The sequence below is a fragment of the Podarcis vaucheri genome (assembly GCF_965113315.1).
Source record: "Podarcis vaucheri genome assembly, chromosome: 1".
NCBI classification, from domain to species: Eukaryota; Metazoa; Chordata; class Lepidosauria; order Squamata; family Lacertidae; genus Podarcis; species Podarcis vaucheri.
The window spans coordinates 34,009,925-34,023,959 of record NC_138759.1 but is presented as its reverse complement, the minus strand read 5'-3'; the positions used below and the strand labels follow the sequence as shown (position 1 = coordinate 34,023,959).

Sequence of the window (14,035 nt, the reverse complement as noted above, 5' to 3'; positions counted from 1 at the left end):
AAGTTACAACTCTGCTCATTCTTACTTGGAAGAATAGTCCGCTGAGCTCAGTGGGACTTACTTCTGAGTAAATGTATCAGACTCTAAGATTAAGCTGCTTCCCCAGGGATGGGGAAGCTGCAGCCCTCGAGACATTGGTGGACCACAAGTCCCATCATGCTGTAACCACTGGTCCTGCTGGCTGGAGCTGATGGAGTTTGGAGTCCCAACAACGCCACATGTCGTTCCCCACCATATACATGAATGTGACAATGCGATCCTCTGTATGTCTGCTCAAGAGTACAGTAATTCCCACTTAAGGTCAGTGCACCCTGCTCCCAGGTAAGTAGAGTGCCACCTTTTGAGTTCTGTGACAGAGATAGCTTGAAAGTCAATTCATAAGCGTATTAGTATCAACTGGTGCTGGTTTTGGCACCCGGCTCTGTTTTCATTGCAAATATCCTTACAGATCCATTCAACGTAAAGGCAAGCCCACTCAGATTCAGAACCCGCTCATTAGAAGCATATGCAAATCCATTCAAATCAATGAGAGGCTTCCCACTGACCTCCATGGGATGTGGATTGCATCCAATATAAATCAGCTTGAACAATCCATCCCAACGTGATGTTTGAGAACCGGTTGTGCTCCTTTGAAAGGACTGGGGGGGGGAGATTTCCAGGCAACTGAGATTCATAAAAACAGATTCATGGCAACAGAACCTCTGGTTCAACACCGCTTATACACACACACACACACACACACACAGAGAGAGAGAGAGAGAGAGAGAGAGAGAGAGAGAGAGAGCTATGATATATAGATACACAAAAAACACACACAGCTATATCTTCTGATTTGTTTTCTGTGCCTGCTTGTTTTCATGGCACCCGAGTCCTAAGCACTTTTTTAAGGCAGTGATCTTGTTGATTTCCATGAAGCTTTCTTCCAAGTGGGTCACTTCTAGGATCGCCCCCTTAGAGCACAACCAGGATTCCTTTAAATGAAACTGCAAGTTTCGTCTCAGCCACAAACGCCCACCCCTTCAATATTTTCTGCAAAGTCTTCCTGAAAAAATTGATGCGGGGAAAGGAGGTCAAATGTCATTGGCGATGTTATCTGGAACAATTGCAAAATATCCTTCCCTTTAAAGCTTCATATTTTTTTTTAAGGCAAAATGTTCACGAGCCATCGAAGCTTAATCCACCAGCAGGTCCATCTTACATTAATCAATAAAGTGAAGGTTTTGTGAAGATGCCGTGGTGCAAACAGAAATACTTCTATTATGATGGAGAAGCAATCTCTTTTTCCCCTGAGGAAGAAGAACATTTTCTTCTTGTTCTATTAATAATAATAACAACAATAATAACATCAACAACTGTAACTGGATTTCTTAACAAACAACCAGCTGCATCTCTGTAAATCTGCAAGCATGGCCCCGGAATAGATTCGTGGAGAGAAACAAACTGCAAAATATATACAGCAGTTCCCAGTCCACATAATATTGTCCTGGGAATTTTGATGTAATTGGGGGGGGGGGCTTGTATTGCACCGCAAACGGCCCTATTCTGCCTCTATGGGGAATCTATCCCGGCCTCCCCTCCCCCGTCTCCCGCCTCCCCATATGGGTCTTTTACACTAGCCAAAATCCAGTTAGCTCTCTTAAAAGGCTTCAGTAATATGCTGAATTACTCCCTGCTTGAGTTTAATGGAGTTAAATGAGCCTGAATGATGGCAACAGTTTTAGCTGTCTAGCACGTGGCTTGTTAAAGGAAGGTAATTGCATTTGAAAAGGAAAGGCATTTCCTGCATCCACAGGAAGAAGGGAAGAAAGCCAGAGCGTCCCCCATTGACGCCGGAATCTACCTATGTCCTTGCTATGCTGCGGGACAGCGAAACAAGAGCGCAAGCATCCCCTGGGGAACAAATCGACGGCGAGGAGGAGGACTGAATTCGCTTGGGGGGGGGGTCGGGAGCAAACACCCCCTTCCCCACTGAGCGGATGGGGCAGAAGGTGCCAGGCTAGGGATGCTAAAGATTAAAACCCACGCGCATTCTCGCCGCCGAAACCAGATATGGCAACAGCTGAGAGTCGGCCAGACAATAAACAGCTTTGCTTTTTCCCTCTGTTGCCTTGAAATTGACATCGAAACAAACTCAGTAGTGGCTGGAGTAGGGAAAGTATTTTTACAAGGCTGTTGTAATGAATGAACCCTTGCTCCTCCTAACCTCCCCCCCCCGCTGCCCCACTCACACCATTCTCCCTCCCCACTACTATCCGGACCCAGCGCTTTCTCTCCGCCGTTACTGCCCAATATAATACTACTTAAAAGTTGCGAGCTGTTTATAACACTCCCCGCAGCACCCAGGGAGATCGATCCCCTGAAAGTCAATGGACCTCATTATCAGGTATTGTGTGTCTGGAAAAAAAGGGGGGAGAGAGAGGAAAAAGTCCATAGCATTTCCAGAGACGCAACCGCGCTCTGGTGTTGCAGCGAAATGCCTTTGGCTAGAGGTTTCGGTGTGACCACGTATTCTCTAGCCCCTTTGATTAAGAATAAAGGTCGTAGAGAGATGGGTTTTCCAGAAGTGCTATGCATTAACCAGCCCGGCAGAAGGACGCGCGTGCTTATTATTATTATGCCTCGCCAGACGGAGCAGGTGAATATCTTTTATTACACAGGCGCGGAGTACATCTTCCAAGTCAATTACGCCGCGTGTTGCCTACAGTGGAGAAGGCTGAACCCCGATATCCATCTCTTATGATCGTTGCTTATTTTGTGGGGGAAGGAGGGGAAGACACACACGCGCGCCTTGTGGAAAATAAGAGACGAAGGTCTCTTAGGGAACAGTTGCGATGGGCATAATCCAACCATCCTTGTGGGCTGCAGATGGCCCGCTTCCTCCCTCGTGGGTCCCTTTGAAACTCGTCTCCTGGCTAAACACTCTCGCTTCTGCACCTTTGCAAAAGAACGGAGCCTTAGCAAAAGCCCGGACATTGCTTTGAATCTCTAGAAGTCTTTTAATCGAAGCTCTGAATAGATAGACTATGCCTGGAGTAGTAGTAGGAATAATAATAATAATAATAATAATAATAATAATAATAATAATAATAATATTTTATTATTTATATGCCGCCCATTTGACTGGGTTGCCCCAACAAATTAAAACATGACAAGACATCAAACATTAAGAACTTCCCTATACAGGGCTGTCTTCAGATGTCTTCTAAAAAGCAGGGAAATGGGCTAAGCAGGGAAATAGGCTATGGGCAAGGCACCCCGCTGCACCCCTTAAAGTTTTGAAATGCAGAAGAGGAGATGGGAAACAAGAGCGGAGGCGGGCTCCTTTTAACACGTCTGAACTAAACAAAAACACACGTCACCCATATGGAGAGCTCATTCAAACGCTGCGGCCTCTACTTTTAGCCGGACCCAAAATCCGTGAGACTGAATCTCGCTCGGGGCTGAATGTCCCGGGGCTTCGCTCACGCCTCAGCATTTGCACTTATTGGAGGATCCATTCTAAGGGCGCCACCTTAAGCTGGCTTACTCGGAAGTAAGTCCCACCGAGTCTTACTGCCGGGTAAACGTGTGCAGGACCTGTAACCCTAGAGAAAGTGCTTAGGGTTACAATCAAAGTGCCCAAGTGCTGGGCGCAACAGCCGGATCCTATGGGTGTTTACTCACGAGGCAATTCATCCCGAGCTGTCTATCACTTCCAACTGCCCGCGCTCTCTCTCCGCCCCCCCCCCAAGTTTACAAAAGCTTCGCAGGCTGTCCTGGTACGCATTTCCCTGAATAAGCCACGTCGATCCAAGTAAATATGTGAGTCGCCCGATCCTCTCGTAGTTTACTCGGAAGGCAGACCCAAGCAAGCGCCGCAAAAGGAAATGGTAGTCATGTTGACCCACAAGAAGAAGAAATCCAAAATCCACATTAGAGCGATGCCTTTATTAACCCAACCTAAGTGAGGTTTGGAGTTCGGATCAAGAGCGTGGAAGCGTCAGCTGATTTCCCTTCTCTCCCTGTGACACCCCCCTCAAAAAAACTCCACAACTCTTGTTTATTTGCCCTCTCTCTGCTGGAAGGTTTTGTGGTGTCGAGTCTTGATAGGCGAGAGTGAGCCGAACTAACCCCTCTGAAATGAAGCCCAGCTCCTAAATGCAGCGTTACTTGAGAATCCATCTCGTACAATTACAGTATATTTGCACCGGAGAGTAGAGTTTGACAGTCTCCTTTTATGCAACTGAATTCTGGAGAAGGGGACCAATTGTGCGGATATTAGACGGGAGACGCAGGCCTTTCCTCTGTTGAGTATGTCTGGAATGGGCAGACGAAAGGGAAATGGGACCCAGGTTCACGCATACAGTCCAGAATGATGTGCTGTTAAGGAGGGCGTTGTTTTGGTGGGTCTTCTTGGTACCGAGCCCAGGAAAGCTGGCACAGAAAAGGGGAGGGCGAGGAGTGGAGCAGCTGGTCACGGCCTCCTCCTCACTTGTGGTTAGCGGTCCTTGGCCCTAGACCTGGAAGCAAGCGCTGTTCGTTTCAGGGCCGACTTTCCTCAGATTAATGGACTGAATTAAGACACTGAGTGTAATGAGAAGCATTTGGTGATCTTGGAAGCCCCGGCCCGCTCCCCCCCCCCCCAGTTTAACGTGCTTATAAACAAGGAAGCCCCAAACGAGGCCAACGAGGCTTCTGGATCCTAGTCGTTGTAAACATGAAAAGGAGTTGGGGGCTTCGGAAGCCAGCAGGTTTAAAATGGGAGATCCCACCGCTTGGAGCCAGATGGGCGCGGTATAAATAAATCCTCACCCTCATCGTCACCGGGGACCCCCTCTCTCAACGCGACAACAGAACAGAATAAGCAAACCTTGAAACTCAAGTGCGATGGGTGAAATTAAAAAGGGTGATTTGGAACTGATGTGTGAATTTAGATCTGCATAGAAGGAAGTGGATCTCCGGCCCAGAAAACCCTCTGTCTGCCACAACACTTGGCTTTAGGCTGCAACTCTTTGCGCACACCTTGCCTAAGTAAGTACCCATTGGGGGAACTATGGATAGGATTTCCAGCATTAAAACGACTACACCAGATTCTCTGGAGCTCTGTTTAGGATTGCTACCTTGATTCTCTCTACCCCTGTAGCAGTAGCAACAATCAACTACCAAGTTTGATCCTGGATACTTGCCTCACTGGTTGCTATCATCAGGAATTCAGTGGGGATTCATGGCTAGGATTGGAATCAATCCGAGGAAACATGCATAGGATTGGACTCCAGCTGTATGTGTAGGTCCTTGTTTCCTCTATGGATGTCCCTCTGAATTCAGTGGGATGCCTCCGCCCCAAGTGTGTCTTAAGTTTGCGGCCATATAACCTGAAAGCATTTCAGACTCTTAGAAATAGAGACCTGGCCTCTTCTACAGACATACTAATGGAATAAAAATAACACCGAAAGCCTTACTTAAAATGGTCTCATTCCAAAGGCTTCTGTCACAACAGCGAAATCTGAATATGAGCAGCTAGAATGGGAGTCCAATAATATACAGAGGACACACTCAACCACTAACTAGCAACCGGATACACAAACTTGTGTATCGGTAAACTTTTTGGGGAGGCGGGGAAGGATTTGATTTCCAAAAAAATATTGCAAGCAGTAACTTCAGCTAATTTAAAGGGAGGTGCGGACAGGACCAGGAAAGTGAGAGCAGCGCCGATTCCTCCTCTCTTGCTAACTTGGCGCTAAATTCCACTACAAAGTGAAGCGATCTTTTGCACCGTATGCTACAAGTCGTTCCCTCCGCAAAGACTTAGGAAAAATAAAACAGAAACTGTACACTAGAATTCACCACCAAACTGCAAAGCCGCCTTCCAGTGAACAAGAAAGCGAGGGCAACAGAGCCAGTTTCAGCAACCGACACACCTCATATTTTTAAAACTCGCTAAGTGAATGCAACCCGTTTCTCGCTAAAGCCAATGGCAACATCCCTGTTTTGGTTGCTGCAGACATTTCGCATTCTTATGGTGGTCGATTAAAACTTGAGTTTTTTGTTAATGTAAAATAAGAGGGATGAGGGGGCTTCATCACTCGATAATTCACATTACAATAGTAGAACCACAACCCTATCTCCCAAATTAAATACAACACTTCTCTGCTAGGAGAAAACAATAACAGTATTCCTCCAATGTAATCTAGGGCAGATCGGATGCTATCTTTTTTCTTCCCATACATAAGAAGAGAAGGTTTAAGTTTGTGGTAAGACTCCCCCTAGCCCTGTAGGAATGTGCTGCTTGTTAAATATTCAGTACATTAAAAAAATATTTTATGTGTTGCAAGAATGAGTTGTGGGCATTCCTATTCTGTATCACAGAAGCCCCTGTGAGCTCCTAATTTATCAACTAGGAAAGTGGGGGGGGGGGGAATCAACATCTTTTGTTTACCACCTCCATCTCTTTTTCTATTCCAGACCATTTAATTAATATAGACGTAGTCGTCCTACCCAATAATGGAACAAAATAAAATAACCCAAAAAATTCTCTCGTTGATAATATTCGATTTATTTAAAGTCCTTAACTGCAAATGATCGAGAGAGAGAAAGGGGGTGCAAAAAAACCCAAAAACATACGTCGCTGCTTATATTGTCATTTTTTTTCCTTTAAAAAAATCAAAACATTTTTTCAATTACAATCACATTTATTATAAAATTAAGATCTTTTTAAAATTTTCTTTAAAATGGTGTGTGTCATTTTTTTTAAAACCGTCATTTAAAAGCACTTTCAAGCTGTAAAGAAAGAAAGTAATAAAACCGTGCAAATAAATTAAGGACGTCGTGAAAGCGAACAGGGAGGGGAAGTTGGGGGGGAGGAGGAAGGGAAGCAACCCGTCTGGCTAGGCTAAAACATCGTGTGTAAAAAAAACCTGTGGAAAGTGCATTAACACTGGATGAACGTGCTAACAACGGCGATAATTAAGCGGCCACAAGAAATTCGAGAGGGGCAGAATCATGACTGGTCATAGACTGATCTGATGAAGAGGAGAGGGAGGGAGATAACCCCTTCTATCTTAAAATATTCGGGGGAGGGAGAGGAGAATGACAATAATTATTGTTGTTACGGATAAATATAGTTCGAGAATGCACGCGGAGGGGAAGGGGTCCTGGGATTAAATTCCCGGCCGTCCACGTGGCCAGGGCGCTTCCCGGTGAAGGAGACGTTTTAGTAACAGCTTGGAGGGAGGGGGGAAATTAAAACGACTGCGACCCCTGCGACTTTGCATCCATATCCATATACCCCTGTCACTTTGCAGAGCTAGGGCAGGGGGGTTCAGGATCAGGCTCTATGGTCCATGGGCGTGTGACCTATCTCTCCCAAAGGAGCCATTCCGAACCGGTCAGATCAACTCTGGGTTGGTTAGGAGATTTCCTTTCCCCAAGGCTCTGGTGGGACCCGGGGGCTGTTCTGTTCAAGTACTCCCTTGGCATATATATATATATATGCGCATTTATATATTCAGCACTGTATCGCCTGTCCCTGGAGGACTTCCTAATTTAAATTTAACTTAAACCTCTCCATTTGGGACTACTTTAACTGGAGAGGCCTTTATACGCAGAGAAGGCCCCCGGTTCCACCTCATTCTGCCTTTTATTTATTTATCTAAAGGCTGGGCTGGATTGGGGGGGGGGAGAGACTTGGAACAGCTCAGTCTTGAGACCTTGCAGGAGCAAGCCAGCCAGAGAGAGATCTGACTCACTAGAATAAGGCATCTTCGTAGGTCTGCTTTTATTGGTTAAGGTCCTAAATCTGATGAGATTACACTGAAGAAGGTTAAACTGGGGGGGGGGGAAATCCACCAATAATAATAATAATAATTTACAGGTTGGAAATCAATCTTCCTTTCGTGGTCATGGCGAGGGAAGGTGGGCGGTATATACAGTGTCTGTTTGCGGAGTTGGGTGCGATTTGCTGGACTTTCCAGACCAAAATAGAATAAACACTATGCATTGGGGGGGGGGTACAATAATAATAACAATAACAGTAACAATAATAATAATAAAGTAACAGTCCTTTCTTCTGCTCTCCGCCCCCTTCTCCTTTTGCTTCCCCCGCCTCGCAGGGATGGTGTTGGGGGAAACGCACCGTCAGTTTCGGCTGAGAGATCTAGGAGAAGGGGGAGGATGGGAGAGGCCAAACCAACCAGCCCTGCTGGGGAGGAAGATTGCTGCTTGGTGCGCCCTCGAGTCCCTGCCAGCTAAGACGTATTTAGGACGGGTCTGGAATACACACCTTGGTAGTAGGACGGCTCCAGGGCCGAGGGCTCAATGCCTCCCCGGCCGCCCATGGATGCGCTGCCCAGAGGCAGCCCTCCCGGCAGCCCGGCCCCGTAGGAGGAATATTGCAGCGCTTGCTCGTAAGCCTTGAAGTCCAGCTTGTGCTGCTGTTCCGAGGAGGACATGAGGTTGTTGATGGAGAACGGGTGGTTGAAGGAATAGTGCGGGTCGCCCTTGAGGTGCAGCTGAGACTCGTGGTGACCCAGAGAGTGGCCCGGGTGACCCAGAGAGGCCAAGCTCGGCCCGGGGGGCACGGAGGCCGCTGCCACCGCTGCCGCCGCGGCAGCAGCAGCAGCCGCCGCAGCTGCGGCGGAAGAGGCCACCGACGGCTTCAGCTCCGCTCCGCTCCCGCTGTGGTCCAGGCCTTGCGGGCTGCCCGAGTTGGGATTCGAAGGGGCGGACTCTAGCTGGCCTCCTTTGGTGCCTCGGTGCAAAGGCGAACCTCCTCCTCCTCCTCCTCCTCCGGGGTCTTTCCTGCCTTCGCTGCCGTTGCCACCACCACCTCCTCCTCCCCCGACGGCACCTTGTCCCGCTTTGCCTCCTCCGGGCTGCTTGTCGCACTTGAAGCGCTTCTGGCGGCGCAGGTAGCAGCCGTTCTCAAACATGTTGCCCGAGTCCGGGTGCAGCGTCCAGTAGGAGCCCTTGCCGGGCTTGTCGGGCGAGCGCGCCACCTTGACGAAGCAGTCGTTGAAGGAGAGCGAGTGGCGGATGGAGTTCTGCCAGCGCTGCTGGTTCTGGCGGTAGTAGGGGAACAGGTCCATGATCCACTGGTAGATCTCGCTCAGCGTGAGCATCTTGCTGGGCGCCTGCTGGATGGCCATGGTGATGAGCGAAATGTACGAGTAGGGCGGCTTGGCGTGCGGGTAGCTGCGCTTGAAGCTCTTGGCGTCGCGCCCGCCGCGGCTCAGCGACGGCGCGGCGTACCCCATGGGGCTCATGCACGGAGGGCCCATGGCCCCGTAGGCGCCCAGCCCGTTCAGAGAGGCCTGCGGGCTGCCCATCGCGTTCATGCCGCCGGGGCTGAGCGCCGAGCCCATGGCCGACATGCTGTTCATGGCGCCCCCCGACGCCCCGGGGCTCAGGCCAGCGCCCAGGCTGGGGTTGGCGTAGGACACGTTGAAGGAGCCCGACGTCATGTTGCCGCTGGTGGTCATGGCGTTCATGCTCATGTAGGTGTTCATGGAGTTCATGGAGCCCAGGCCAGAGTTCATGTTGCCCACCGGCACCGTCGAATAGGCCTGCGGAGGGAGACACTGGTTAGACGTGGGGGGAACTGGCTGGATCTTAATTTAGACGGCCTAAAGGAGGCGAGAAGCCGGAACGCACCTGCCTGCCTTCCTAACCTCCCTTCCCTCCGTGGCTGCCCCAGTCCCTTCCGACCTTTGCCTTTATTGGTCACCTCGGTGAATTCCTAGCTGCTCGCGCAAGTTTCCTTTCTCACGCAACCAGCCGGCGAGGATTAGGATCTCGACTATCGCTCGCAAACTACACTCAAAGCGGCGCCTTCTTAACCGTATCCTAGTCTCTAGTCTGCGATTTATCACAGGGTTCGCTAAAGGGGCAATGAGCGAGTCCAGGTTGATCCTCCAAACTCTAGAAATATATTGGCCCTGGATGGATCAGGGAGGTTTTTTTGGGAGGGGGAGGTGGGGCTGTGTGAGAAGGAAATGGGGGAGATCTCTCTCTCTCTCATGGTTTGCATTTGAAGGACGGCGACATTCTGAATCTACTCGATCTAACTTTATAGGAGAACCAAGGCGTATCCGTAAAAGGTCCCGATTTGCACCGAGGGCGTCGCAGCTTGGCGCGCATCCTGTTAAAACGTTTTTATTCCTTCAAAGTAAAGAGTGCGGAGGATCAACCACAAATCGCTGTAGCGCCTTTATCTCCACAGAAAGTAAAAACAAGAGTTGTGGAGATGTTGGGATGCGGCCTGCATTGTTAAGACGAGGCCCTGTTCTTAGACAGGAAAGATCCTGGCCGCGCGAGTGGGTGGCTGCGGGTGCCAAATTACGCGCAGCAGACCAGAACTCGGGGACACGCGGGGGAAGAACCAGTCGGCCCAAAGGATCAGACACCCACAGATCCTCCCAGGTCCTGCCAGGGCAAAGCCACTCCACATCCTTGCCGCGGGCGTGTAAAGCGGGATCAGAGGAAGCCCGGCGCTTCCTTCAGAGACTCCCCTTTTCCAAGGCCAGGTCGTGTACTATTATTTCATTTTTTAAAAAAATGGAAACACCAGTGAGAATTAAATACACTTAAGAATTACAGCGGGGGAGGAGAAAGGTCGGTGAGAGAGAAGCCGCCATTCCATCCAAAGATCGGCAGCCTCGCCGCCACAAGAAAGCGCATCCCTAGGAAGGGAAGGAGGAAAACCCGACGGCTTGCGGCGCTACCCCAAGCGGGTGGCGGATCTGCCACTGGGCTAGGCCGCCGAGACAGGTGCCTTTCCCGAAGGAGGCCGCGCCGAAATCCGCGCGCCTTGTTGCAAAGCGCCGAAATGGAGCTCTCCGAGGTCGTGGCTCCTCCTCGGCCTCCTTCTCCAAAGCTTCCCAAAGTCTCAGAGAGAGGCTGGTGGGAAAAACAAACTTTGCGGCCTCTTTGACACAAACCCCGCGTCCCTCTTCTCTTCTGTGCTGGCTGCCCCCACATTCCTGGCCCGCCGGGAAGTTTTCTACAAAATGAACAACTGCACCTTTTGGGCCCAAAACAACACAGCCTTTTCTTGGAGGTGGGGGGGGGGCGAAAGGTGGCTTCCCTTTGCCCATCTATTTTCCCGAGGTTTATAGTCAACCGAAGCTTCATCAAACCTTTCGACCGTCTAAATTAAGATTAAGCCAGTTTCCCCACGTTGAGTCCCAAATAACAGAACGGTCTGGAATAAAAGAACAGACCAAAGAATTTAAAAAAAAACAGTTTGGGGGTTAAAATAGACTGAGAAACCGAACCCCCATTTAATTTTTAAAAAATATAATTACTAAAACAACTGCAGCTAATGTACGCTATTAGCCGGGCTTGAACCCGGGAAAGGGTGTCCCATAGGTTCGCTTCCTAGTTTGCTTGTGTTTTAAACGTTAAGTAGGTGTAGTCCCGGTTCTCTAGTATAATTAGAATCCCAAAAATTCCTAAAAGCTAAGAGATTTATAATATGCCTGAGATTTCTTGCAGAATATCTCTCCGACAGCGTTTGCATATCGTAGAGGTGGTTGTGATATTGTGGGTGATACACAGACGGTTCCCCTACTTCTGACTTTTTTTTTCTTTTTTAGTAAACAATCCTAAGATTATGCAGTGTGACTAAGCCTAACTGATGGAGAATATAATTTCTATATAAACATTATATTTCTATATAAATGAATCATTCCCTCCCCCCCTTTGCCTGGCGTGCTATAATTTATAAAACAAATACGTGTTTTTTTTTATAAAAAAAATCAAGTATCCTTCCCAGAGCAAGACTGGATGGGAAAATAATGTGTGCGGGCGGGTGAGCGATAAATAAAACTGGATGTAAAATTGTCAATAGAACACTGGAAAATCAAATTGAGAGAGAGAGAGGGAAATCTGGCGCGGAGAAGGATGAATTATGCTTACCAATGAAGGGCCCCACATTAGCATACTAGCGGCATTTTAGGGTCCCCCCCCCTCCGGAGTGCCTATGGCGCTGGGAAGAGGCATACATTTAATCTAAACCCCTTCCTTGGCCTCTGTTGACCCTTCAGTATTAAATAAGAATCCGGAATACGACAGCCTACACAAACACATATGTTCAGCCGGAGTCTACAGCAGGCAGCGCATATGAACCCGGGACATTGGGGAGGAAAGCAATGTTGAGCAATATCTGCTTTTTTGCACACACGCCGTCAGGTCAGGTCTGCTTGATTTTGGGTGCCTCTCCCTCCCCGCCCCCACTTTGATTTTCGTTCGTATCATCTTGTCACTTTCCCTTTCACGTTCTGTAAGGCTCAGTTCGCAGCTGAAGCCATTTTTGGGGGGTATTTTTCCGCCTTTCACTCCCTATTCAGTTAAGAGGGCCCCATTCATCTCTCTCTCCCTCCCACCCTCCGCCCCGTCGGGGTTTTACATGCTCCTCCACCCGTTATTGTTCGTTTACGCGTCTTTGATCTTTTCTTGGAAGTTCTTTGGAGCATATTGTTAAATCAGGAACGTGGATATGAATGGACAATGCAAAAAACAGAGCCCGGTTCCTGGTCGCAGGCTCCAGAGATCCTATTCTCCGCAGCGCCACTCGCCGGTCGCGGGGAGAATTGCTCCCGTTTCAGTTTTTATTCCGCCGCCGCCTTCTTGAAAGAAGCGTGTTGCAAAGTACACACGAACGATTGTTATGCTCAGCAGAGTGCAATAGCAGCCCAAGTGAGGGATGGGAGGGAGAGAGAAGGCGGCCGACGAAGCAGAAAGCTTTCCCCGACGGGAGGGTTAGAAGGGGTCTTTGCCTCAAACAACCCCACCCCCTGCCCCACACATCAAGGCCCTAACTCAGAATCAAGAGACGTTGGAGGGGCGCCCGTAGGTCTCCAAGGCGAGACCCTAGAATGAAACCAAGGATCCCCGTTTTCCGTCCACTCGACGGCCACGGAGATCTCCCCGCTGCCCTCTATAGTTTCTCTTTGGCGCCTTCCTTCCCGGGTTCCCGGGCAGCTGGAAAGTCGAGGGAGGCAGACCTGGGCTTCGTCGGGCTCTGGGAGCGGACCCTGGCTCCCCCTCTCTCTCACACCCGCCACACCTCGAGGGGGCGGACGGAACCCCTTTTCCAAGCCCTCCCTGCACCCCGCTCGGCTCACCTCCTGCGTGTCGGCGTAGTAGCTGTTCCAATCGCTCGTCTCGTGCCCTTCCATTTTCACGGTCCCTAACATCCTGGAACCAGCCTGCCCGGGGTAACCATCCAGCCCCTCCCGGCGAGTGGCGGGTCCGGGGAGCCCCCCGCCCGCAGTCCCGGAGCGGGGGAAGCCGAGCTGCGGCTCGATCAAGCCCCCCGGCGGAGGAGGAGGAGGAGGAGGCGGCGGCAGAGGCAGCAGCAAGCGGTGTGCGGCGGACAGCCACTCGAGGAAGTGAGGAAGTGCTGGCTGGGATGCGAGGGGAGTTGAGCTGAGGTGGATCTTACGTCGTCGCACCAGCGGCGGCGGCAGCAGGAGCAGGAGCAGCAGCAGCAGCAGCAGCGCCCACCTCCTCCTCCTCCTCCTTCTCCACCTCCTTCCCCTCCTCCTCCTCCTCCTCTTCCCATTTGTCCGCCCGCACAAAGACGTTCGCACCTACAAAGCCGGAGATGCACCTGCAAACAAGGCCGCGCGCAACTCCCCCGGGGCGGCACTTTAGGCGCAAAGCGGTGTAATTGGCTTAAGCGCACCGACGTGCTGTTTGGGGGGGGGAGAGAGAGACAGAAGTGGGGACCCGTGAAGGGAGGAGGGAAACGGGAAAATACTGCCCCCCTCCTTTCCTCCAACCCCCTCCCTCCCTCCAGTGGGGAAGGGGAGGGGCGAGGGGGATGCCAAGAGAGAGGCGAGCGCAGCCCCCTCTCTGCTTGGATTGGGAAGAGCAGCCTGCGCCTAGGGCTGGCTGGCTTTGCTCGAGGGGGTGGGTAGCAGAGGCGACCCCTTTCACTTGGTGGCCGCTTCTGGGGTTGGGGGGGCGGGCAACAGGATGGACCCCATGTGTGCCTCTTTGCCCCCCTCCCACAGATCCCCGTCTGCCTGACCATCTCCCCAGGCAGCACCTGGGG

The 14,035-nt window shown here is 50.5% G+C and overlaps 1 protein-coding gene across 2 annotated transcripts; it reads right to left on the bottom strand.

Moving 5' to 3' along the window:
- Window positions 1–6,647: 6,647 nt before the first annotated feature.
- On the bottom strand, window positions 6,648–13,485 carry FOXA1 (forkhead box A1). Of its 2 annotated transcripts, XR_014221410.1 has the most exons (3): window positions 13,101–13,485; window positions 7,514–9,539; window positions 6,648–7,375 (listed from the first exon to the last, which is right to left on the bottom strand). XR_014221410.1 is itself a non-coding variant. In XM_082229317.1 (2 exons), the coding sequence occupies exons 1-2, from the start codon at window positions 13,170–13,172 to the stop codon at window positions 8,223–8,225; spliced, it is 1,389 nt and encodes a 462-aa protein (XP_082085443.1). In that variant the 5' UTR covers window positions 13,173–13,485; the 3' UTR covers window positions 6,648–8,222. The 2 variants fall into 2 exon arrangements, 1 of the variants encoding a protein (XP_082085443.1); XM_082229317.1 differs by having other exon boundaries at window positions 6,648–9,539.
- Window positions 13,486–14,035: the final 550 nt, after the last annotated feature.

Excerpts from the sequence above, each read along its gene's own strand:
- FOXA1 (XM_082229317.1), bottom strand. The coding sequence starts at position 13,172 with ATGTTAGGGACCGTGAAAATGGAAGGGCACGAGACGAGCGATTGGAAC. Across the intron at positions 9,540-13,100 it reads ACTACGCCGACACGCAGGAG|GCCTATTCGACGGTGCCGGT; the intron begins GTGAGCCGAGCG and ends CTCCCTCCGCAG.